At 51.5% G+C, this 23808-nt stretch overlaps 1 protein-coding gene across 2 annotated transcripts in view; it reads right to left on the bottom strand.

Moving 5' to 3' along the window:
• The window catches only part of AKNA (AT-hook transcription factor), a 49800-nt gene that overhangs the window by 8172 nt on the left and 17820 nt on the right, over positions 1-23808 (bottom strand). For both annotated transcript variants that reach the window (XM_037495414.2, XM_037495413.2), the window contains exons 3-15: positions 21160-22226; positions 19105-19179; positions 13999-14155; positions 13097-13248; positions 11130-11189; positions 9126-9253; positions 8428-8635; positions 7541-7695; positions 7310-7462; positions 6220-6466; positions 5144-5250; positions 4195-4406; positions 2318-2480 (exon numbers count right to left, since the gene is read on the bottom strand). In XM_037495414.2, coding sequence (XP_037351311.1) covers positions 2318-2480; positions 4195-4406; positions 5144-5250; positions 6220-6466; positions 7310-7462; positions 7541-7695; positions 8428-8635; positions 9126-9253; positions 11130-11189; positions 13097-13248; positions 13999-14155; positions 19105-19179; positions 21160-22226 — 2884 coding nt within the window. The remainder of the gene's footprint in view (positions 1-2317; positions 2481-4194; positions 4407-5143; positions 5251-6219; positions 6467-7309; positions 7463-7540; positions 7696-8427; positions 8636-9125; positions 9254-11129; positions 11190-13096; positions 13249-13998; positions 14156-19104; positions 19180-21159; positions 22227-23808) is intronic.

Raw genomic sequence — 23808 nt, forward strand, 5'->3', positions numbered from 1 at the left:
CTCCAGACTCCACGAGGGAGCAGGAAGGGGCAGGGCATGGAGACAGGACAAGGAGACATCACAGTCATTGCCAACACACACTATGTGTAGGTGGGAAGACACGGGGTGCTATTGGCAAGGTTGTCCTACTCCTGGTGAAATCCCCAAACACAGCCACCCCGATGGCAATGTGTCTCAGCAAGCCACCAGCACCCAGGGAGAAAACACGGTCTGCATTTCTTTCCAACCAGTTGCCAAATCTCTAGCATCTCCACCTGCAGGCATGGCTGATACGGGGCAGACCACCCTGTCCACAACACCCCACCTGCAATCCCCCTACCCACGGAGTGCCAGAGTCTGGGCCCAGCATGGTGTCCTCTGAGCTGATGCAGGCTCTACATCTAGTCCTTCTGGGGAGGGGGTCCCCTTGGGGCTGGTTCTTGCCTCGTGGCCCCTGGGCTTGTGGGAGGCTGTCTCCTGGCACCACCTGCAGCTCTCAGGTGAGTGAGTCAGGGAGCAGGCGACTTCTCTGGCTAAGCCCCAGTGTGGTGTGCTCTGCGCGTCCAAGCGGGTTCCCTTGGCGATCCCCAGGGAGACGCATGTGGGGTTTCCAAGGCACACTTGAGAGTGGAGGATCAGGAGAGGCAGGGCTCCCTTCCCATTAACCCACGCAGGGCTAGGTAGCAGCTTGGCGCTGCATGTGAGCTTCCTGGCCCTGGCCAGAGATCACTCATTAAGGGCCCAGGACTTGGAACAGCCACTTGGGTGGCACTTGCTCCTTCTGGGTGGTTTCTATCAAGAGCTTCATTCTTTGGTGCCAGTTGGGACATAAAATCCATCTTTCCCTACAAACTGGCCACCACGTCCTTTGTGGATTTCTCATCTCCTCATAGCATCCACCTGGCTGGCCAGCCAGAAATCTGAGAAACCTTTCCTTCCATGAACAGTCCCTAAAGCTGAGGAACTCGCAAGTCCTATGGGCCCGAAGCCTAAGTATCTTTTCTCAAATGCATCTGCTCCGGCCTACATTCTCCCCCTCCCAGTGGCCATAGAACTTTTTATAAAACCTGGGGGCTTTGTGGTGGTGCAAGGAATTAAGTCTTAGCACTATGAAGCTATCTGCAGCCACTGCAGCACAAGTTCAATCCCTGGCCAGGGAGCTACCCACATGGTGCAGCAGACCTCTCCTGTCTCGCCCGCTGCTCCTCTTGGCAGGGTATTTCAGTAGATCCACCTGTTCTGCCCCTCACTCCGTTTCTGGTGAATCCTCTCACCCTCCCCTACACCTCTGGCCTACACTATAGCTCTTGTATGCATAAATAAATCTTTAAAAAAAAAAAAAGCCACAAACCTTACCACACCACCACCACCACCCCCCGCCCCCCTGCCTTCACTGTCCTCAGGTGAGTCTTCACGCCTTCATAAATATTCAGCAAGCACCTCTGAGACAAGCCACCTTCCAAACCTCTGACCAGAGTTCAAGGCCCTCCAAGATCTCTCCAGGTCCACTTCCTCCAGGGAGTCCTCCCTGAAACCTCTGAGCTAGATGCCCCTTCTCTGCTCCCAGAGTCCTTTGGGCTTTGCCACTTTGTGCTTGTCACCCTGGGTGTGAGCACCTGTCGCTCTGTTCCTCTTACAAGACAGTGATCCTTACAAGGCAACTAGTGTGTTCCCATGGCCTGGGTACTACAGGCACATTGACGTCACAGGGGACTGCAGTGCATTTATTAAACTCGGCCTTGGAAGCCAAATGCCAGCAGCTCAACCCAGCTCTGCACATGACAAACACCCTCACAACTGCAACAGGCTTAGGAGGCCCAGACTGGTGACTGCAGCGCAGTCATCTTGTGCATTCAGGGACAGACATCCCAATCCTGTAAAAGCACCTGATTACTGGCCACAAGCCACTCAGAAGATGAGGACCAAGCAGCCTATTTTGCCATTTGTGTTCAACCAAGCAAGAAACAACTTCCTTAGAACTATACTTGGATTAAAAAGAGAAGAATTGGAAAAACACAGTTCATATAATGCATGAACTGCAGAAAACATGTCCCTGTGAAAACATTTGCCTGCCCTGTCTTGGAAGGGACATGCAGGGAGCAGGGAGAGGTCTCAGCGCCAAAGGTGAACCTCTAGCTCATTTCTCAGTAACTGGAAAAGTGTCCTCAGAGCCCAGATCAATGAGGCCCCACAGAGGCACCCTGAGCTGGAAGGCAAGATGTGTGGGTTGGTCTGGTGCCACCACCAGATCTGAGTGCCAGCAGGCCCTGCCTCGCTCGGGCACCGCTCTCCTGCCTGGGATGAGCTCGACTCCCTGGCGTCCAAGTATGCGACTTACTCTCGCCCTGATCTGGTGAAGAGGAAGCCAGGAGTGGTCTCTGCTGGTCCATGGGGCAGGGCTGCATGGGCTGGGATGTCTGGGATCGAGGCGGTGGGAGGGCTGACGGTCCTGCTGGCAGGGTGCTGTTCAGAAATCCGCTTTTGTCTCTCAAACTCTGAACCTTGGGACAGTTCGGGAGGCAAAAAGAGAGCCAAGTGAGTTTACAAAAAGAAACACCCTCAAAGCATGAACTATGGACAGTGGCTGGCTGAGGTCACGAAATTCCTTATGAGGTCAAGGACCCATTGACCTCAAAACCAGAAGACATGGATTTTGCTGGAAGCTTAGGGTGTTAAGCAGGGCCTGCAGAACTGCTCCCCGTCCTGGCATCAGACCCAGCACCCCATCCTGAGAGTTCATTGTTTTTTCACTCTCCCCCCATTCCCGACTTGATCCTGCATCTTACTGATCTGTGCTGGGACCAACTCTGATCCTCCCCTGCCTCTGAAATTGCAGTCACACCTTTGCCTTTGTCTATTTCGGGGAGGGCATCCCCAGCTCTTTCAATGGGAGGAGACACCAGAGGTTAAAAATCTGGTTTGGGCACGAAAACCAGTGAGGCCTTGGTACTGCTGAAGCAATAAATCAAGGAACATCCTATAGATACCTGGAACAATCCAAATGAACCGCCCGAAAAGTATGCTGAGTGAAAATACCACTCCCCAAACTTATATATCCTATGACTCCACGGATACAACATTCTTGAAATGACAAAGTTAGAGGTAAAAACAGTGCCGTGTCTCCAGGTGCTGAGGAAGAGTGTAGGTAGTGGGGGGGTACATGGGTACATGTCCAAAAGGCAACAGGAAGGAACCTGCAGTAGAATGTTCTGTCTTGACTGTATCGATGTCGATAACATCTGCCAGATGTTATCAGAACTGGGTGAGGGGGATCTGGAATCTCTGCCTGTGACTTCTCACAACTACATGTGATCTACAGTGATCTCAAGATAAAAACTTTAATCAAAAATATGAGGATGACAAACTAGAAAAAGAGGCAAAGCTAACCTCAGGTGCTAGAAGTCAAGCAGTGAAGGTTCACTGGTCCCCACAGGGGGGTCTGGATGCTATTCATGTAGGGTTTCTGGGCCTGTGTTCACTTTGCAAAAATTCACCGACTTAATGTTCCTGTACATTGGTTTGCTTTACTTCCCTAAAAAGTTCACATTTTTTTAAAGGTGAAAAATGGTATCAGAGTTTATAGACCAGAGGTGTTTGTGATACAATTTTAAGTGGGGACAAAAAGGTTATCAAGCATTCATGTATGATAGGATCCCATCTCTGTTCTAAGATTATGTACATGTACATGACTGGCACACAAAATGGCTCACAGGTATTACACCAAAAGGCCAGTATAGGGCCTCCCCGGTGGCGCAGCGGTTGAGCGCTGGGTTGCGAAGCTGCCCGCAGCCTCTGCGGCACCAGTTCAATCCCTGGCTGCTCCCCGGCCACTGGAGGAGGGTCCCACATGGCGCGCAGACCTCTCCTGCCGCCGCTGCTCCCCTCAGCAGTGTACTTCGGTCCTTCTGCCTGCTCTGCTCCCCGCTCTGGCTCTGGTGGATTCTCTCACCCTCCTGCGCTTCTGACTATACCCAGAGCTTGTATAAATAAATAAATGAATCTTTAAAAAAAAAAAAAAAGGCCAGTATAATCGTTTCCAGTGTATTTTTTCTTTGTTCTCTTTTGTTGACTTTGTAACTTCCAACTTTCCTATAATGAACCTTCTAGTATTTTATATTTAAAGGGTAATGCAAGTTTTTCTGTTGGGTTTTTTTTTTTTTAAACGAATACAATTGGTCACCTAAGGTTCTGGCCAACCCAGAAGTATCCACTCACCCATCTCTGTAGCTAGCGTCGGCTCTGGGGGGAAGCTGGGTGTCTTCTGCGGGAGAGGACTGCCCCGGGCGGAGAGGTGCCTCTGGGCTCGGCTTCTGGGTGTGCTGGGCTCAGTGACTCTTCTGGGGACCCGAGGACCCCTGGTCTGGGGGTGGGAGGCTCTTTCCCGGGGCACAGAATCCGTGAAGGGCTGGGCTAATATCCCTGGGGTGCTGCGGTACCAAGGAGAGACTCATTCAGATCACAGAGAGAGGGGCTATGGCCTCGGAGCCCCTCCACACAGAAGCCAATGAGTTCTTGACCTTTTCGACATCACCCTGTGTGCACGATATTTCTGAGGATGCACCCCACTACACCTGCATTTCTTAAACTGCAGAGCAGTGCACCTGCCCACCCATATCCACAAAATAATAAAGTTCAATTTTGTTTTTAAGGCCTATGAAGAGAAATAGAATTTCTATCCATTCTTCCCAAGCAGCCCTGGGTTGGCACATGGGCTTCCCAAGGGGGCTTTGGAGGTCACCACTTTACATGGTTTCTCTGCCTCCCTTTTCTGTGTTCCCTGCCCCGTCTCCCTTCCCCTTGGGTTCCAGCCCAGCCCCTACCTCAGGTAGCTGCCCAATTGCCCTTTATCCTTGTCTTCTGCTCATCTCACTCCACCCTGCCATAGTTCTTATTCATTCACCATCCACCTGTTCATTTGTCCAAGTATTTATTTCCCAATCTGCTGTTAATTGGCTGGGTGACACTGGGCAAGTCGCTTGCCCTCTCTGAGCCTCCTTTCCCCTCCATCAATAACATGGGGGTGAGGAACCATGGTTGAGGGGATGAAGTGAGGTCTCTGAGAGTGGCCATACCATCACCCCCACTCTGGGGTTCACAGCAGTTGGATCAGCAAGCTATCCCTGGTGTGGGACACTGGGGGACTATAGTAGGGTCCCCAGGGTACCTGATGTGGGAGAGCCGGTGCTCTGGGGTCTGGGTGAGGGGTGACACTCTGCTGGTTTCTGAGCCCACAAAGCCACTGTCTGTCTCCGGGGATGCCATCCAGGTCTCCTGAAAGAGGCAGAGTCCCTTTAAGTCTGAGGAATGTGTACAGGGCATTCTGGGAAGCCCATGGCATCCTGGCCTGGGCCCCACATTCCAGAGCCTCACAGATGGAGTCTGGCCAGCTCCTAACAGCCAGGCCAGGATGTGAGGGTCCTTGGGTCCTCAGGCCCGGGCAGGGCCTCCGCGGCCCAAGGGGACACCCCAGAACATCCTGTGAGGAGTGGGAGCCAGGGTCCTTGGAAGAGAGACAGTTTTCTTGAGCCAGGAATAGACAGAGCAGGAGAAAGCATTCCCGTTACAGGATCAGGATTCTCAAGTCCACATGTCTTCTGGCTTGGGCCTGGAATGTCACGGTCCTATCTGACTACAGAAATGCCAGGCCCAATGAATTGGGAAAATAAAACCCATCATGCATGCACCTCCTACAGCCAGGGTCTAGTGTCAGGCACAAGGAACCCCAACACAGCCACACAGGTGCCTGCTCTCCAGCTCACAGCCCGCTGCAGATTCCTTACAATGGCCCACTAGGACTATAGAGGGTTGTGTGTGAGTATGTGTGTGTGTGTACACACACATGCAGACACACACATTATTCTACAGAAGGCTGCCCAGCACGTCACATTTACACAGTAACTGGTCACCTCTGCATCCATTTAAAAACTACTGCTGTAACAGCACACAGGGCCTGGCGTGGTCAAAAAGACCCCAGCTATGCTATGCAGCTCTAGAAACATAGGCAATTGTTGCTCAGGAGGAACCAGAGCTCCTGGTAGGAGTGGGGAACTAGGGGAAGAGTTACAGCCAAGAGGTGATACTGGGCACAAGTCCTGAATGCTGGGCAGGACTGTGACTGGCAGGGATGGGAGCAGGTGTTTGGAAGGGAATGGCATGAGCAAAGGCCCAGAGGTAGAAAGCTCTGGAAGATGCAGGGAGTGGCCCTGAGGCCCCAAGCCCAGGCCTCCTGCAGACACTTACTTCCAGCTGGGGCCTGCCAGTGTGGTGCAGAGACTTCTGTGGAGGGTGCTCAGAGATGCCACTTCCCTCTAGGCTGGTGAGACTGCTCTTGTGCGACCCTGAGGACTTGGTGCCCTGAGGGTGGGGTGGCCTGCCAGGGCCTGGGGGAGTGGCCTCTGCCTTGCCCAGGCCTGATGGGTGCCGGTCTCTGATGCCAGGTGTGTGGAAACCCAGTGGATTCACAGATGCCATCTGCTCCATGGTCTCCCTGGCAGGGAAGGAGAGACATGTCAACCCTGAGCCCTGGCACAGGCCAAGCAGCCCAGACTTGGGAGCCAAGCAGGGCACAGCACAAGCTTGGGAGTCAGGCTCCCTGGGGGCCCACTCTGATCCTGCCACCCTTTAGCTGTGTGATCCTGGGCAAAGCCCCTCCCCTCTCTGAATCTCACTTTTCTCAACGATAGGATGGGGATGCCAACAAAATTACACCCAGTCACCATGGTGGAAATAGTGTAGAAACAACCAAGCTTTGGGAATTTGCAATAACATCTCTCCTACTTCAGTTATTTCCATAAACTTCCCTCTACTAAGAAAGACCGACACTATTACAAGTAAAGGCTAACTTGGAAAATAAAAGAGGAAAACGTATTTGACATGGATTGTTACTGGTTAAAGGGGCTGCTGAGGGTGTCTTCCCTCAGTGAGTTCATGGTCTAGTTTTCCTGTTTATTTTCTAAGTTCATTTCTACCTGTGATTTGTAATACTGCTCCTCAATTTTAAAATAGTGACGTTAAGTCTTCTGAGTAGAGCAAAATTTATGGAAATGGCGTTAAAAACATAAGAGCACTGAGACTTTCTCCTTGACCTTCTTAGAAGGTCTAAGATGGAAAAGGAGAATTATGCTGCATCTGTCCTGCTGAAAGCCGGGTTCCACATCCCCCGAAGCCATTTCCAGTGCTGTCACAGGTGTACCTTCCTCACCTGGAGAAGCCGAGCTAAGTGGCTGGAAAGCCGTTTCTAAGCTGCAGTGGGCTATCTACACCCAGGACAATTAGCACCCCTGTGATTTGGGAGGTGGTATGGGACAAGGGGAGGGACTCAGCGACATACTCAAGAAGGGGCCCGTGACCTCTCTCAGCCTGCACCACAGGGAGGGCACTGGCCTCGGCTTTCGCTGGAGTGGGAGCTGCTCTGTCCTCCGTGCAGACCTGCTCCTCCTCCTCCAGCCTCATGGCTTCTGGAAGGGACTTCACACTGAGGTACCTGCAGAGGAGCACACAGAGGCTGTGACCTCGGCCCAGGGAGAGCCAGCACCCTGGCCTCACTGCTGGGGACACCCACCGCTCCAGCAGGCCATGGAAGCCTTGCTCCATCTGCAGCTCCTTGCATCTGAGGGGGGCTGGGAGGCCCAGTGTCCTGTCTCCCACCTCACTGCTGGCAGAGCTCATCTCCGGGTTCATGTGTGATGGGCGGGGGTCCGTGCAGGTGGCGTCGGACTGGGGGCCAGAAAGGCAGGGAGACACTCAGCAGATAACTAAACACCATTTTTTAAGCACCTGTTTCATGCTAGGCTCATGCTGGGGGCTGGAGTAAGAAATAGGTTAGACTCCTTAACTCCACCCTCCACCCCACCCACCCAAACTCCACCCGTCCCGAACTCCACCTGTGCAGGATGCCAGGGCTGGGTGGCTTGATGAGCCTTACGGTCACACTTTGCTTAGCAACATGTCGGTCAAGGATGGGCAGCTTAAACCCCACATATGACCGAGGTCCCAGTGGGCTGCACCTTCCAGCCTCAGTGCGTGGGAGGTGCCAGCTAGGTCTGTGCCAGGACACTCTAGGGTGTTCACCTTCACATAATCATCTAACACACTTCTCGGAATGTATTCCTATCACTCAGCAACATGTGACTGTACTGGCTGCCATCAACTGAGCACCTACTATGTGCCAGACACTGCAGACCTCACCTCACAATCTCATCAGCACAACCAGTTAACCCATTCTCCAGACAGGTAACTGAGGATTTATAACACATAATTTGTTCAACTAGACAGAAAACTCCCTGAGGGCAGAAGTTGCCTATTCATTGCTATTTCCCACTGAGTTCCCACCTTCTGTCACGGGTCCTGGCATAGGAAACACACATCATGACTACAAAGTGAAGAAATCAGTGAGTGGAGAAATGACGGAAGGAAGGAGAAGACCAACGTGGTTGGGCAGAGAGGTACCTCAGAGCAGAGGGTCTGGGTGATTGGCGTGGGGCCGTGTGCCGAAGGAGAGGGTGGGCACCTTGGCTGGTAGGGGCAGGGTGTGACTGGGGGGCTCCCCAGAGGCAGGTCTGACCCGGCTCCCTCGGGGGCCTGCTGGCTCTGGTCCATGTGGTCCTGCAGTTCTTCTAGACGAATTCCCAGCTGGAATATCTCTGCCTCCAGCTCCCTGGAATGGGGAAACATCAGCACCAAGAGCCTGGGATGGCAGCCACGTGAGGTAGGTCAGAGAGGCCATGTTTCATAGAGGGGGCCCCAGAGAATGTCCATAGGTGGAGTCCATGAACATCATCATGTAGATTATGCAAGAACTTGAAATAAACAAGATGAAAGTGGATTCCACTGGTAATCAGCAGACCTGAGCCCTGGTCCCCCCAGATTCCACCCCCACACTGCCAACAGGCTATGTACCTGAGCTAATCCCTTTGCCTTCTGCCTCAGTTTCCCTATTCTCCAAGCTCTTCTCTCCAAGGTCACTTTCCATTGCAGAGATTCCAAAGGGACACAAATAGCCTTCCAGTATCCCCGCCCTTGGATATGTTGTTAATTGGGACAGGATTTCTCCCTGGCCCCTAGTGTACAAATTATGAGGACAGAGCATGGCCTCCCCCTACAGGCCTGCCTCATCTGTCCTCCAGGCCTCCCTCCCCAGTGTGTACCTGCCAGGATCAAATTGCCCAGGAGTTCCCGTGGAGCCGGCTGGCTGCTGGGCCAGTTGCTGGTCCTTGCAGGCCTTCAGGTATTCTTCCTCCAGGGCCGCATGGGCAGCCTTTAGCAACTGGAAACCCTGAAACCAGAGCAGACCAAGAGGACCTGAGTACCAGCCCCTGGGGGGTTTCGTCCCTGCAGACACAGTGGACAGAACAGCTTAAGGGGGGCCATGGGGCTCACCCTGGGTCTACAGAGTCCTCGGGGTCCCTGAATAGGGACCCTCTGGGGCCTGCCTGTCCTGGCAGAGCTCTCAGCCATCAGACTGACACAGCAGACACAGCAGACACACAACCCTAGCACCAGCCCCTCCTGGGTAGACCTATAAGAACCCCAATGTTCCATGGCAGTTATAGCATCAAATACTCTCACTATGTCCCCTTAAGGACCTAGTACTTGAGAGATATGGATCCTCATTCTTGATTTGCAAAATTTGGGATTACTAATTCTTACAGACTATCAGCACAGATGATGTTTTCTATCATCGGTAATAACTAGCAGTTATATAGCATGAAGGTTCTGAGCTAAAGCACTTTGCATTATCCATTTAACGTCAACATAGTCATAAAGAGAGGGGGTGATTTATCACCTTCATTTAACGAGGAGGAAACTGAGGCACAGAAAGGTTATTTTAAGTTGGTGATGGTCACACAGTGAGTGAGCAAGTATAGAGGCAGGATCTGAACCCAGGCCCTCTAACTCCAGAGCTCATGGCTTAACTAGACCCCATAGTAAACAAAATAACACCTTACACGTGCCTAAAACCACAGGCGGTGGGGACACTATCCCTGGTTAGCATTTTCCCCACCCGACTCTACGCTGATGGCAGAGTTGAGTCGCCAAACTTCCAACAGTTCCCAACCTCCTTGGATATGGGGGGTTTGGGACAGAGAGGAAGAAAATGAATGGGGTCAATTTTTAAGGTCCTCGGCATCCACTCAGCGAGAAAGTGTAATCCGTATACACTTTGCACTTGGAAATTGTAAGCGATAGGCGCATAACAACATAGGGAAGACTCACACCATAGTCTTTTTGTTACAAACCAGGCTGTTGCCTTTGCCCCTCCAGGCCTCCCTTAGCTCTTCTCCCCACCAGGCTCTGTGCCTTGAGCACCAGCCGGGCTCCCTGCCCACTGGTCTCCCCGGGATCTATCGGGTGGGGTGCCACTGAGAGGGCCCAGGGTCACAGAGGAGAGACCTGTAGGGAGGGAACAGACCCCAGCAGGCGATGGTCTCTGGGCTCCCCTGCTCTTTGTCAGGCTCCCCAGGCTGCCCACACCCCTACTCACGGCCCCTTCCTGCAGCCCCCCACTCCCGGCTTTGAAAGCTCCACCTACTTCCTGGGACCCTGGTGAAGCAGAAACCTAAATTTTATACATGACTTTAGTTACCTAGAAATACCAATGCCGAAAAGGAAATAAGTCAATGTTAGGGTTCCCTCTTGTCCCTGATGTTCAAGTTTTAGACAGTTACTTTTATAATAGAGAAAATATGAAAGAGAAGGGCTCTTTCTGGTTGCCTAGGGACAGGGGTCCCGGCGGAAGCAGTATGAAACAGAGATCACCACCCTGGGCCTGGGAATCAGGCAGCCAAACTGCTGCCGCCTGCTAGTTGTGTGACCTCTGAACCATCTTTCTGGGCTTCAGTTCCATCCCAATTAAATGGGGGTGATGGCTTAACTGCCTCCCTGAGTTTTAATAGTGATACAATGAAATCATGTACCCCCAGGGCTGACCAGTGCCTGGCACCCCATTATCATTACTTAACAGGTGGGAACTATTGGTTTGAAGCATCATTATCATGGAAAGCTAAGCAGGGCTGTTTATTCTAAAAGGAGACACTGTGCCTGGGATTTTTTTGGTCTGTATTGTAGCAAAGGAGGCTTCAGAGACTCCACTACTGGAGACAGAGCAGCTGTCTGGTGGTTACAAGAGCATCTCCTGAAGTGGGCAGTACCTTGAGTTGGTCCCGGGGTGTGAGCCGTCCTGCCTGCATCAGGTCTACAAAAGACTCCACCTGGATGTGGGCGTGGAAAAAACACTCCGTTAATGCAGACACCGGAAGATGAACACTGCAGACTCCCACACTGAGCCACAGTCACATGTTGGCAAGAGGAGCTGGGTTTCACCTCAGGATGTGGGTTTTCTGCCAAGCGTAGGAAGGTGGGTGCCAGAAACCAACTCCACCACCGGCTTTGGCAATTACTGGGAAGAATCAAAGTGGAATCTCCAGGAATTTATCAACAGCAAAGCACAGTTCACTTGTGTGTATAAGACCTATGAGGCAGGATATTTACTGCGGTATAGTAGGGGGGTGGGGTAGTGGACTCTAGGTAACAGTCTAAATGCCGTGCTGTGGAATAGTATGCGGTCACAAAGAGAAGGAAGGCACAGGTGTATGTTCTTATGTATATGCACTTCCAAGACCAACTTTTTGGTGTCAAGTCAAGGTACAGGACAGTGCTTCTAGTATGGTACCATCTGTACAAAATACAGAGGAAATGAAAAAGGAAAAATACAATTTGCTTGTACCGTTGTATTGCTTAATATCACGTTGGTCAATGAGAACAAATGTACAAAGGTGGCCCCAAGAGGCTATACCCTCGAGTCTATTTTATATTTTGTTTATCATGCTAAGTCTTTGAAATCCGGAAAGTGTTTTATACTTACAACACATCACAGGCAGACATGCCATGACAAGTACTCTTAACCACCTTGACCAGACCTTAATTTATAATATACAGAACAGGGAAAATCTCTCCAGTTTCAGGACCAAGAATGGTGGTGATAAAAGGGAACTAAGTACCTGTCCATTCTACCACATGGATGAGTCTGGAAAATATGTGAAATGAATGAAACCAGACACAAAAGGACAAATAATACATGAATCCATTATATGAAAAGTCCAGACTAAGCAAACCCAGAGAGACAAAGGTAGGGGCTGAGGAAAGGGGATTGGAGAGTGATTAATCAGTGGATATGGGGCTTCTTATTAGGTGATGAAAAAGCTTTAAAGTTGATCACGGGGACTGTTGTACCCCCCTGAATATGGTAAAAATCACTGACACACTCTTCAAGACTTTTCTTTCTAAGCTTACACTGTGAAAGGATGAATTATATGGTAGATGAATTTTGACTCAATAAAGCTGTTACCAAAAGAAAGAAGCAAAATCCTGGTGTTTCTCTGCGGGAATATTTTATGGATACGGGACTGCATATGTCACATTTTTGCATTGGCAACTAGGAAGCTCAAAGCCAAACATGCATTGGTAAAGTGCTCGGGGTCCAACAGAACATCTGGCTTACTAACTTCACCCTAAATTCATTTTACTTATTTTTCCTTCCGTACTTCCCCTTTGCTCCAGTTTTCTCACTTCCATTTTCAGGATGTGGTTGTAATGCATGTTTTTTAAGCCACCTTGAAGCTCTTTTGGAATAAAGCCAAATGTGTAGTTATAAACAGACTTGCAAACAATTCAGTTACTTTGGCTCTTTGATGAAAATATAAAGGCCCTTTGAGAGAGAAGGGAGACTTGATTTCTGTCATGAAATGAACTAAGAAAGTGAGGTGACTTATTCTAAAGTGGAAAAGCAGAGTGAAGGTTCTGGTACCATCCAGAACCTTGAAAGAGCTGGATCTTACCCAGGAATCAACCAGAAGACACTCAAGCACAGCTAGAGAATCTGATGGCACACAATACCAACAAGAGGAGGAAACTAGTACTGGGCAACAAGTAGGTGGCTAGAGCTGAGTGGCCTCTGTCACCAGGGAAGAGGCTCATGTTTTCAAGGTTGCCAAGTTAACTCTGACACGGGAGTGACAGACAAGTGAGCCCTACAGAGAGCCTTTCATTTAAGCAGGCTGAGGCAATGCTCTCCCCAGAGAAGTAACATCTCCCCTGGCAAAGGTGGGGGTCCACTCACCTTGGCCAGGAACTGACTGGCCTGAGAAGCTAGTGCTTGGGTACGCTCAGTGAAGGGCTGGTCCTTGGCAATGCCTTGGTTCTCTGGAAGCCACATTGGGGTGGCCACGTTGATGGGTGAGGTGATCAGGTCTCCATGAGCTGATGGACAGCCTGGAATATACAGACAATGAATTTTGGGGCCAACAACAGTCTCCCCGGGGCTGAGACTGAAGCTGAACCATAAAACCACCACCACCACCACCAAGTGGCAGCTTGGTCATTCCACTCCATCATCACGCTGTCCCCAGAAAGTGGCTGGGTAGTATCATCCCCACTTAAAGGGGAGAACAAGGTCACATTTTCCTCGGATCGTACAGCTGGAGCCAAGCCTGGCCAATGGGCTCTAGGCAACGGTTTTGGCTCCAAAACAGAAAGAGGTGGGTTCAAAATCCCAGCCCTGCCCCTGGTAGCAGCATGTGCTCCAGCTCATCCTCATGGCTCCAAGTCTGGGTCCCCTTAACTGTCAATGGGGTAACATCAGAGTATGCTCACCAAGTTGAGGTTTGGAGTCACTGAGATCACGAGTGACAAGGTTGGGCGCAGGACCTGGCCCCATATGGGCTCCACGGTGACAATGCCGTCACACAACTCGCCCAAGTTCACCCAGTTGCTAAGTAACCGAGCCAGGGCTCCACCCAGGCCACTCTGCCTCAAAGCAATGGGGGGGGGGGCGGGGGGAGGGGGAATGGGATGGGACCCTTTCCACATTGCATTTGATCTTTTCAAGTCCAAAGGCAGAGGGAGGGGTCTCACCTCCCTCCCTCTCCTGACCTAAAGCCAGTACCATCAGCAGGGTCAACAAGCACCCCCAGAGCAGACAGAGGCACAAGTGTCCTCCAGCCACCACCTCTCCCTACTCACCTGAGGACTCTGAGGCCTGTGGGGTCTCAGCAGGGCCTGACCACCGCTCCACAGAGTGGGGCTGCGGGATGGTAAAGGACATGACCTTGGTCCCTTGGGGTACAGTGCCCAGGTGGATGCTGTGGCTTGGCTGAGGTGGGTCCGAGTACAGGTTCACCTGTTGGGGAGGGGAGGCAAGGGCAGAGTCAACTGAGAGCCAAATCAGATCTCACCTTCATTCACACCATCATTGAGTCGCTCAACAAACAAGCCTTATAAAAATAAATGCTAACTTTTAGTGGAGCTCTTGGGTAGGGACCAAACATTGGGAGAAGGGTTTACACTCCCTAGTATTCTCTAGCCATACCCAAAGGGAGACAAGGCAGGGACCATTGTCCCCATTTTACAGAAGAGGAAACTGAGATTCAGAGAGGTTAAGTCACTCAAAATCTTCAGTTGATACTTTTTGGGCTGAGGTTTATAAACCTACTTGGACCCCAAATTCTATGGCTTTCTATATTAATTACCATGAAAATAATATAACTTTATAACTCACGTAATAATTCATATTATTATTTACTAATAAAATTATTTCCAGTAATTATCATCTTGATAAAAACAGCACTGAATGGCCATTCGAGTCAAAGAGCAGGAAAGTGAATGAACTAATGTTAGTTGCAGCAGATCCCCCCTCATTCAAGGATGGATTTCCTATGATGAGTAGCCCAGGGCCTGAGAGAGAAGTCTGGAGTCAGGCAGATGACCAAGGAAGACCATTCGAAACTCAGCATTGGGCCATGATCCGGAGCCGGGGCTGGCAAGCTATGGTCTGCTTCTGTGAATAAGGTTTTATTTTACAAGGCCGTGCTCATTTGTTTACATACTGTCCGTGGAGGCTTTCAAGCTCCAACAGCAGGGAGGAGTGGTTACCACAGAGACTGTATGACCTACAAAGCTGAAAATATTCACTCTCTGGCAACCAACAGAGAAAGATTGCTGATCCCTGGCTTCGCCTGTGAGTTCCGCAGAGCCTGGGTCCATTTCCAGGCACTACCACTGCCCACCTTTGAGTCCCAGAGCAGCTGACCAACCTCTTTGTGCATAAAGTGTATTTGATAAACAGCAGCCATCACCTTCAGGTTCATCATCCCTGTCATCACTGTCTCCTTCCTCCCCATCATTATCTCCATCATCAGCAGATTTATTACCATTATCATCATCACCATTGTCATTTGTGTGACCACTGTGGAGACAGGTCCCTGGAACAGCTACCTCTCTCTGGTGCCTCAGTGCCCCTGCCCTTCATGATGTCAGGCATCTTATCTTACTGCCCCTGCTGCTCCCAGGTGAGAGCAGTGGGCAATTTTGGATAAGCCTGGTCGAGGAAGCCCCTTAGTTCTCAGGCAGGCATCCTCTTCCTGCTTAAATTGCTCTTCACGTCCTGATTATGTCAGAAAAATCTCCAAAGTGAGGGACAATGGCCCAGCTTGCCTTGCCCCCCCCCCCCCACCTCTCCCTGCCTCTCTCAGGCCCAGCCTGGAGGAGAACAAAGCTGGATTTTAATAATCCCCTGCCATCTGCTCAGTCCTGCCTGTGGGGGCTTGCCCACCAGCACCCTCTCCTCCCGAGGTGACCCAAATCCTGGGGAGGCCCAGTCACCTGCGTGCTTCCCCTGCTCAGCTCCAACCCTCCCCTAGCTTCAGCCCAACCTGGGGAGCTCCAGGAAGAGACCCCATGTGGCAGGGATCAAAGAGTTTAACTGCAGAGGCTCAGAGCTGGAAACGGGGGAGATAGACAACTGCAAGCCTTCAGGGGACCTGTCTCTGGGCACTGCTAGGGAACCCCCTAGAGGCCAAGAGCCCCCCTTTCAAGCCAGGGTGTCCCACAGAGCTCCCTGGGGCTGGATGAGCTTCTGGGGGGGCGGCGGGTAATCAGGAGTCTGTGAGGGAGGCAGGCCAGTGCCTGGGAAGTACTGGGTTAAGGAGTAACTGCTCTCAGCACAGATGGGTCTCCAGCCTTTGAAATGCTAATGGGCCCTGTGAATGGGGCAGAAGGGGAGGGAGTGAATAGGGAGTGCTCCCCAACTCCTCCAAACACATACTCCCACCTCTCCCCCTCCCCCCAACTCCACCAGGGACGCCTCAGGACCCACTGGTGGCCATCAGAACACATACTTTAGGAAAGGCAGTTTTATGTCATTTCGCTAACTCTGAGGTACGTTCTGGTCTCCTCTGCCCCCCTGGGTCCCCCTGCAGCAGATGGGGGCGAGGGGCTGGGGGAAAGCATGGGCATCAAGGGGGTGAGATCACTGCAAACTCTGGCCAGACACTGCCAGAGCACAGAGCTGCCAGGCAGTGACTCAACCAGCTCTAGCTTCCAGCCCCATGGCCCCCTAGTCCCTCAGCCGGGCCCCTGGCTCGGCCCCCATCCCCAGCTGGGATCCAGTGATGCTCCCAGGCCAGACTGAGACTCCAGGGTTAACCTCCTCAGCTACAGAACCTGGAATCTACTTGTTGAGTGATCTTGAGAAAATTACCGAGCCTCTCTGTGCTTCAGTTTCCCCAAAGCTAAGTTACTTGAGAGCGTGATCAGTGAGTATCACTTATTACTATGGTTATCACCACTACAGCACCATCACTCTGCCTAATCCCTATGCCTCCACCACAGACTGCCCGGGCCCTCCAGGCCCACCCAGGCATGGGAAATGGAGCACCCACTCTGGAATCAGTGGGTTTAATCCCGTAAACTTTTCATCCTTTACCAGTGTGAGATGTTGAGTGAAAGCCATCTGAGTGAGCCTCAGTTTCCCCTTGTTAAGAAGATCAGATGAGGTGACCTGGTAGTACACGCTGCCTGGGGCCTGGCAGCATTTCACTGTCCTCTTCCTGGGGGCTCTGAGCTAAGTGAGGGGTTTAGCAGGCCCCTGGGAGGGGAGGCCACGCCCCTCCAGCTCAGCCTGAGGGAGCAGTAGTGCTGAGCAGGAAGGCTCTAGGTCTCCCAAGTCTTTGGGGTGTGGAGTCTCCAAGGGTCCTGGTTAGAGCGACAAGCCCCAGCCAGCTGAGCCCCGTGTCCTCAGCAGGGTGGATGGTGAGCCCTGCCTGTGCTGTTCCTCTAGGTGGTTGTTAGACGGGGGAGCCAGGAGAGTGTCAGCCTGCTTCTGAAAGAGTCCAGCTGACCTGTGCTCAGCCTTCTTTTGAGAACCCTCAGGCCAGGGGCCAATTGGGAGAGAGTGGCTGACGCTGACCCACTGCAGCCTCCTGTGCTGCACACACACGAGACAGTGGTCTGAGTCTCCACCGTCTCCTTGTGTCACCCTTGCCTGTGCGTGTACTGACACACGGGGGCCCAGTAACCTTCCTATTAAAGCCACTGCTCTCTTCCTATTAAAACTACTGCTCCTAGTATATTTCAGTCTCTCTGCCTGTTCTGTTCCCCACTCTGTCTCTGGTGAATCCTCTCACTCCCCACACCTCTGGCCTGTGCTCCAGTTCTTGTATGTATAAATAAATAAATCTTTAAAAACAAACAAACAAACAAACTACTGCTCCTAGTGTTCCCCGACTCTTAGGAAGCACTTGCCAGGTGCCCGGTATGTACTTTCCTTATACCAATCCGTTCCCTTAAATGGGTAAAGGAGGGAGGGAGGGAGGAGATGGTCTGAGCCTTTGTCTCCCACCAAGACCTTCTACAGCCTCTGACCCCTGGGGTCCCAATCCCACAATCTATAAGAGAGGGAAACTGGGGGCCTGGACCTGCAACCAGCTCCTTTCTTCTCAAACCTAGCAGGAGTCGGCAGCCATGAGGATGTAGTTTCTCCAGAGGTTGTCTCACCAAGCCCCTCTACTGAGTCTCCACCATTGTCTCCTCATGTCTCTCTCTAACCAGGGCGCTGGAGAAACCACACCCCAAAGACTTGGGAGACCTAGAGGCTTCCTGCTCAGCACTGCTGCTTCCTCAGGCACTGTCTCCCAACTCCCCCAGACCCTTCTGCCCCTGACTCAGGCTCAGCAGTAATGGAAGCTGGAAGGCATCAGACATCGGTAGGGTCAGAGGTTTCCAGGAAGAAGGGTAGATTAACCCCCTTTTACATTCGTGCTCAAGGAGGCCAGGCTGGAAGGGACTATCTGCGTCAGAAGCAGGTATGGGGACACAGGACACCATCAGCTCAAAGGCTGAGTCCAGAGAGTCAAGGTCATTACCCAAGGTCACGGAAGGACCTTGTGGTTGAACAAAAACCCCAGGTCTTCAGTGGCGCCAACTGAAGCTGGGATGTGTCATTTCTGGGGCGCCAGCCCCACACCTCCACACACCCGCCCATCTCTCACACAGGAGAACTCCGAGAACGGGGTCCCTACATTTTCTCAGTATGGCTGCACCTAGGGAAGTGGAAGCACCTCAAGATAGCTGGAGCAGGTCCCTGAGAGGAGGCTGAAGGAAAGGGAGGTGCATGCCCCTGCAGCTCAGCCCCTACCCCTCCTCCAGTGCTGCTTGATGGTGCAAGAGGGGGTAGGCGAAGCAGGAAGTCACAGTGGCTGCAACAGGTCCCACTTCCTGCCTCACCTCAGAAAAGGGGAAGGCCCCAAGCATACAATTTATGGCCTCCTCCCAAGTCAGAGTGGGGGCCAGGCCTGGTAGGGGTAGATGGGTGACCCCCCTCACACTACCCCTGCTACACACTCAGTCTTCAGTCAGCAGTAAAGAAGAGCATGTGGGGAAGGTGGTGGGGAAGGAGAAGGGGCTGAGCAGAAAGGCTGTGCTACTCCCTGCAGGCTCAGAGAGCTCAAGGGACTGCCTTAAAGTCACACAACTGGGGAATAATGGAGTCAGCAGTTGAACTATTTGGGTCTAACCCCACATGTGGCTCATCTCGAAGGAGGAAGGTTCTGGTAAAATTCCTGGGCACCCTGGACTCTAGGATTCAAGGACATCGAATTTCATCAATGGTATGGAGACTGAGCCCAGAGAGTCAAGGTCATTACCCAAGGTCACACAGGGACCCTGTGGTTGAACAAAAACCCCAGATCCATAGGAGGCAGTGGCCCCAAGACTTTGGGATGTGTTTCTGGGATCCCAGTCCCGTACTTTTACACTGCCCACTCCCCCCCCTCCTCCCCCGGCCCCGGGTACCTTGGCCCCAAGGCGCAGCTGGTCGATGGTGTTCTCAGCCTCAGCATACTTGGTGAGGAGCTTGTGGTAATCCTCCTGCAGAGAGGGAAAGCAACACAGTCACAAGGCCAAGCTCCTTGCTGGGAGAACGCTTGCAGGGAGCCCATTCCCCAAAGGGGTCTTCTGGGCTCCTCAGATTAAGAGCTAAAGGAAGCAGACCCCTCCATGATCACCTGCAGTGCAGACCCCCATGGCCAAATTCTGGGGTGTCAGAGGACAACTCCTCTACCACCTCCTGCCATCTGGGGACCCTGGGTCAGCTGACCTTGATGCACAACTTCCACCGTGCAGGACCGCAACTATTGTCTGGACTCCGTCCCACTGCTGGCATCTCCCACTGCTCTATACCCAGTGCAAAATGTTCTATAAGCATTTTTTTTAAAGATTTATTTATACAAGAACGGGGTACAGGCCAGATGCATGGGAGGGTGAGAGGATTCACCAGAGACAGAGCAGGGAACAGAACAGGCAGACTGATGAAATACACTGCTGAGGGGAGCAGTGGGAGAGACAGGAGAGGTCTGCTGCACCATGTGGGATTCTCGCCGGCCGACTGGCCGGGATCGAACCAGCGCTGCAGAGGCTGCGGACAGCTTCACAGCACAACTCAACTGCCTGTGCCACCAGGGGAGGCCCCTGTAAGCATTTTTTAACAGCAGCTTGAATGAACAACCTAAGGGTCTCTTGGTAGAAAACTAGAAGGCTTGAAAATCACAGATGTATCTGGTGAAATTCCTACCTGCCTTAAGTAAAACTGAAGAGCTTCATAAAAACAAGTCATTATAGGGGACAAGCAAAAGTAAATGTCCTTAGTCATCTTTGAAGGATGCTAGGGAGCGAAGACATTGCTCTGAAAACTGGTCATTAGGAGAGAAGCAAGCATTTCTCCCGTCTCACCCACTTGAACAAGACCTTGGTAATCAAGTAGGTGATGAGGAGAGGTTTTCTTTATAGAAGATTTTCAGCAAATAAATGCAGAAAAAATGAGAGCATTAGGATACTGGCCTTTTGTTACCCCCATAAAGGGCTGGCTGGAGGGAGATGGCCACATGTGACCCCTCATGTTGCCCATGGGAAACCAGGGGCACCACCAGTGAAGGAACCACCAGTGATGTGCCCTTGCCAACCCCCCAACCCCCCATTAGCTCATCATCTGGAGGGGAAATAAACAGATGGTTACAATGCAAAAAAGCCTCTCACTCTAAACCTGCCCCATGCAGGACAGGAAGGAAGACATGAAGATGCCAGGGGTATAGCAGCAGAGTTCAGAATATGGGAAACTCTGCAGCATGGAACTGGTTTCCTCTGCAAATAAATAAATGACAAGGATGAAAGAGATTTGAAAAAGAAAAAAAAAGTGGGAGAAACTTGAAAGGCACATGGACTGAATGCAAGATAGAAGCCACGTTTGGATCCTGCTTCAAAAAACTGAAACAAACAGGCCATTTATGAGGCGCATGGGAGATCTGAGCACGGACCGGATAGGGGATAATAGTAAGGCGCTGGTGTCCACTTTTGAGGACGATGACGCGATTGTGGTCACGTTAAGACAGACTCCTTATTCCACCAACACTAGAATATTTTGGGGTAAATGATTTACGTGCCTGAAATTTGATTCAAAATATTCCAGCAGGATGAGTGGGAAAGGGGTAGATAAAAAGGGGTAGATAAAAAGGCCATAGATAAAAAGGGGCTGGGTGGTGGGGATGGGTGGTGGAAGTCAGGTGGTGGGTATGCGGTGAGGGGTGGGTTCATCACATTATATTCTCTCTTGAATACGTTCTGGATTTTTTTTCTAGAAGGAGTTAAACAGACATGGACTATCGTTGCAGCTTGAGGGCAATCACTATTCCTTTTGAGCAAAGGGTTTGGGATTATTTTAACCGCTGGGGGTACTACCCGCCTCCACCAGCAGGGGGCTCCTGGCTCAGCCCTAGGGCCCCCCAACCACTGTGGCCTCCAACCTAGGCCAACAGGTGCCTTGATGCGCTGCCTATAGCAATGAGTCACATTCACCTGGAGCTGAAGGACCAGTCTGGTGGCTTGTTCAGGCGTCTGGAATTCCTGGGGTACCTTGGTGACAGGGTGGGCAGGAGGTGGGTCTTTTCCCAGGCAGGTTTCCCCGCTGCTCAAGAGTACCTCCCGCACAATCTCAGCGGGCGATTTGAAGATTAGTGGCTTGGTGGGGCCTTGAGGCCTGCTGTGGCCCCTGGCCTTGGGGGGTCGGTAGCTCTCATCTTTGGGGAACCTCACCCGGGGTCCCACCTTGGATAAATCAGGGAGTGGGTGGTTCAGCCGCCCCCGGCCATACTTGGGGACATCAGAAGCTGAGTGGCTAGCCAGAGTGGTTCCCTGCCTGGGTGGCAGCCTGCCCTGACGAATTTGTCTGGGTCGAGGATGATTCTGAGGGCTGATGGAGCCGGTGAATCGGGAAGGGAGAGGCTTAGGTGATATCCGTGTCCGCTTCCAGGCTTGGTCCCCAGACTGAGGGCAGGAGAGGCTGGTAGTTTCTCTCCTCCATATATCTGCAGGACTCTCGGGACTCTGGGTTGGGGATGCTGAGGAGTCCTGGAATTCCGTGGCAGTTGCCAGAGTAACGCTTCCTCCATTTCTGTCATCTAGGTTTAGGAGGTGGTGACTGGGACTCGGTGGTAAAGTTTCTGCCAGAGCAGCAGGCTGGGGGACATCGGTCTCTTCTTCCCAGGTAGAACCAAGGCTGTCGCAAGGGTTGTCGAGGCTCACAGTTCCACTGCTCCAGGACCTTGCAAAACTGAGGTCAACAGTTGGGTTGACCTCAGAATGTTCTGAAAGTTTGTCTCCATTGGCTTGTTTGCCAGAGGCCACTCGGTCTGTGGTCTGACCCCATCCCACGGTCCTGGGGCTGCCGTTTTCACTGTCCCCCGAGCCAAGGTAAGTCTCATACCCCAACCTGGGGGGGCTACCTCCAGTTTCTTCAGTCTCATTATCTCTGAGGGTCTCAACTGGCTCGTCTTCAGTCATGTCTGGTTGAGGATCCTGCTGAGGGAGCCAGTGGGGAGGCGAGCAGGAACTTCCTGGGCTGTCCACATCCTCTGGTTCGAACTCTGGGAAGACAGTCATAGTTTAGCAGAGACCAGGCCTGGGCTTACTTTGTAACATTACCCAAGTCATTGTACCTCCTGGACTTTCATTCCCTCATCATGTGGTGGTAACAGGAATCCCAGTAACCCCGCCCCGCCCCCCAATTTGGCCAACACCTCCCAGTTGTTTTCAAAGGTTTTTTTTTTTTTTAAAGATTTTATTTCTGTGTATGCATACAAAAACTGGGGGGTAGGACCTCCCTGGTGGCGCAGCGGTTGAGCGCTGGGTTGCGAAGCTGCCCACAGCCTCTGCAGCGCCGGTTCAATCCCCGGTCACCGGGGATATTATTAACAATAATATTTGACTCATGGCACGCAGACTCTCCTGCTGCCCGCTGCTCCCCTCAGCAGTGTATTTCATCAGTTTGCCTGTTCTGCTTCCCGCTCCGGCTCTGGTAAATTCTCTCACCCTCCTGCGTTTCTGACTGTACCCAGTGCTTGTATAAATAAAAATAAATAAATCTTTAAAAACAAAAAATGGGGTGTAGGTCAGAGGTTTTGCGGGGGGTGAAAGGATTCACCAGACACAGAGTGGAGAGCAGAACAGGCAGATCTACTGAAATACACTGCTGAGGGGAGCAGCGGAAAAGACAGAGTCTGCTGTGCCATGTGGGTTAGCTCCCTCACTGGGGACCATACTTGTGCTGCAGTAGCTGCTGATAGCTTGATAGCGCTGAGACTTTAACTTCTGCACCACCACGGAGGCCCTGTTTTCAAAATTCAAACCTCAAACCCAGTTGTCCTATTTCAGCAAATAGCAATATTGTTCCGTCCAGTCTCATAAAGCAAAAACCTGGGAGGCATCCTTGCCCCTTCTCTCCCTAAACCCCATGATTCGATCAGTCACCAAATGCTGTCATGATTGCCTCTTGTAAGAGCTCTCAAACTCACTTGCTCCTCTAAAGTCCAGCATCACCTTTACCCAAGCCCACCTCCTCTTCTGTTTGGATTACTGCAGTAGCCACTTAATCATCAACTCAATGTTCACCCTCATCTGAAAATTCATCAGTATCTTCCTATATTATTTCTAAGACAGCTGAACCTTTGATGTAGTCTGAAGGTTCTCTCTACCTCCGCCCCCTATTAACTCTCCTGATTCATCTCTCTCCTGCAGTTTTTCTCTAGTCTAACTGAGCCACATTTTTCTCCAACCACAGGACTTTTCCACATGCTGATCTCTCTGTCAGGATCCTATCTCCCTCACTTTGTCTACTTCCTCCTATTTGCCCTCCAGGCATTAGCCAGACCCTGACTTCATCAAGGAAGTCTTCCCAGATCTCCCTAATTGAGTCAAATTTTCCCTTTATAAGCTCTCTTAGGGCTGGATACTTTGACTTTGTCATACTTATCACAGCTACAGTTCTCCATTTATTCCATGAATGTTTGTTGCATTCATATTTTTCTCCCCTACTGTGCTGCAAATTCCATGAGGGCTAGCACACCCTCTGTTTTTGTTCACTATTGTATTTGCAAAGTGGGTGCTCAATAATATTTGACTGAATTGGGAAAAAATAAAAAAGGGAAGGGAGCAAGGGAAGACAAGGTT

The sequence above is a fragment of the Talpa occidentalis genome, unplaced genomic scaffold (assembly GCF_014898055.3).
Source record: "Talpa occidentalis isolate TD23 unplaced genomic scaffold, MPIMG_talOcc4v2.1 talOcc4.7, whole genome shotgun sequence".
Classification (NCBI taxonomy): Eukaryota; Metazoa; Chordata; class Mammalia; order Eulipotyphla; family Talpidae; genus Talpa; species Talpa occidentalis.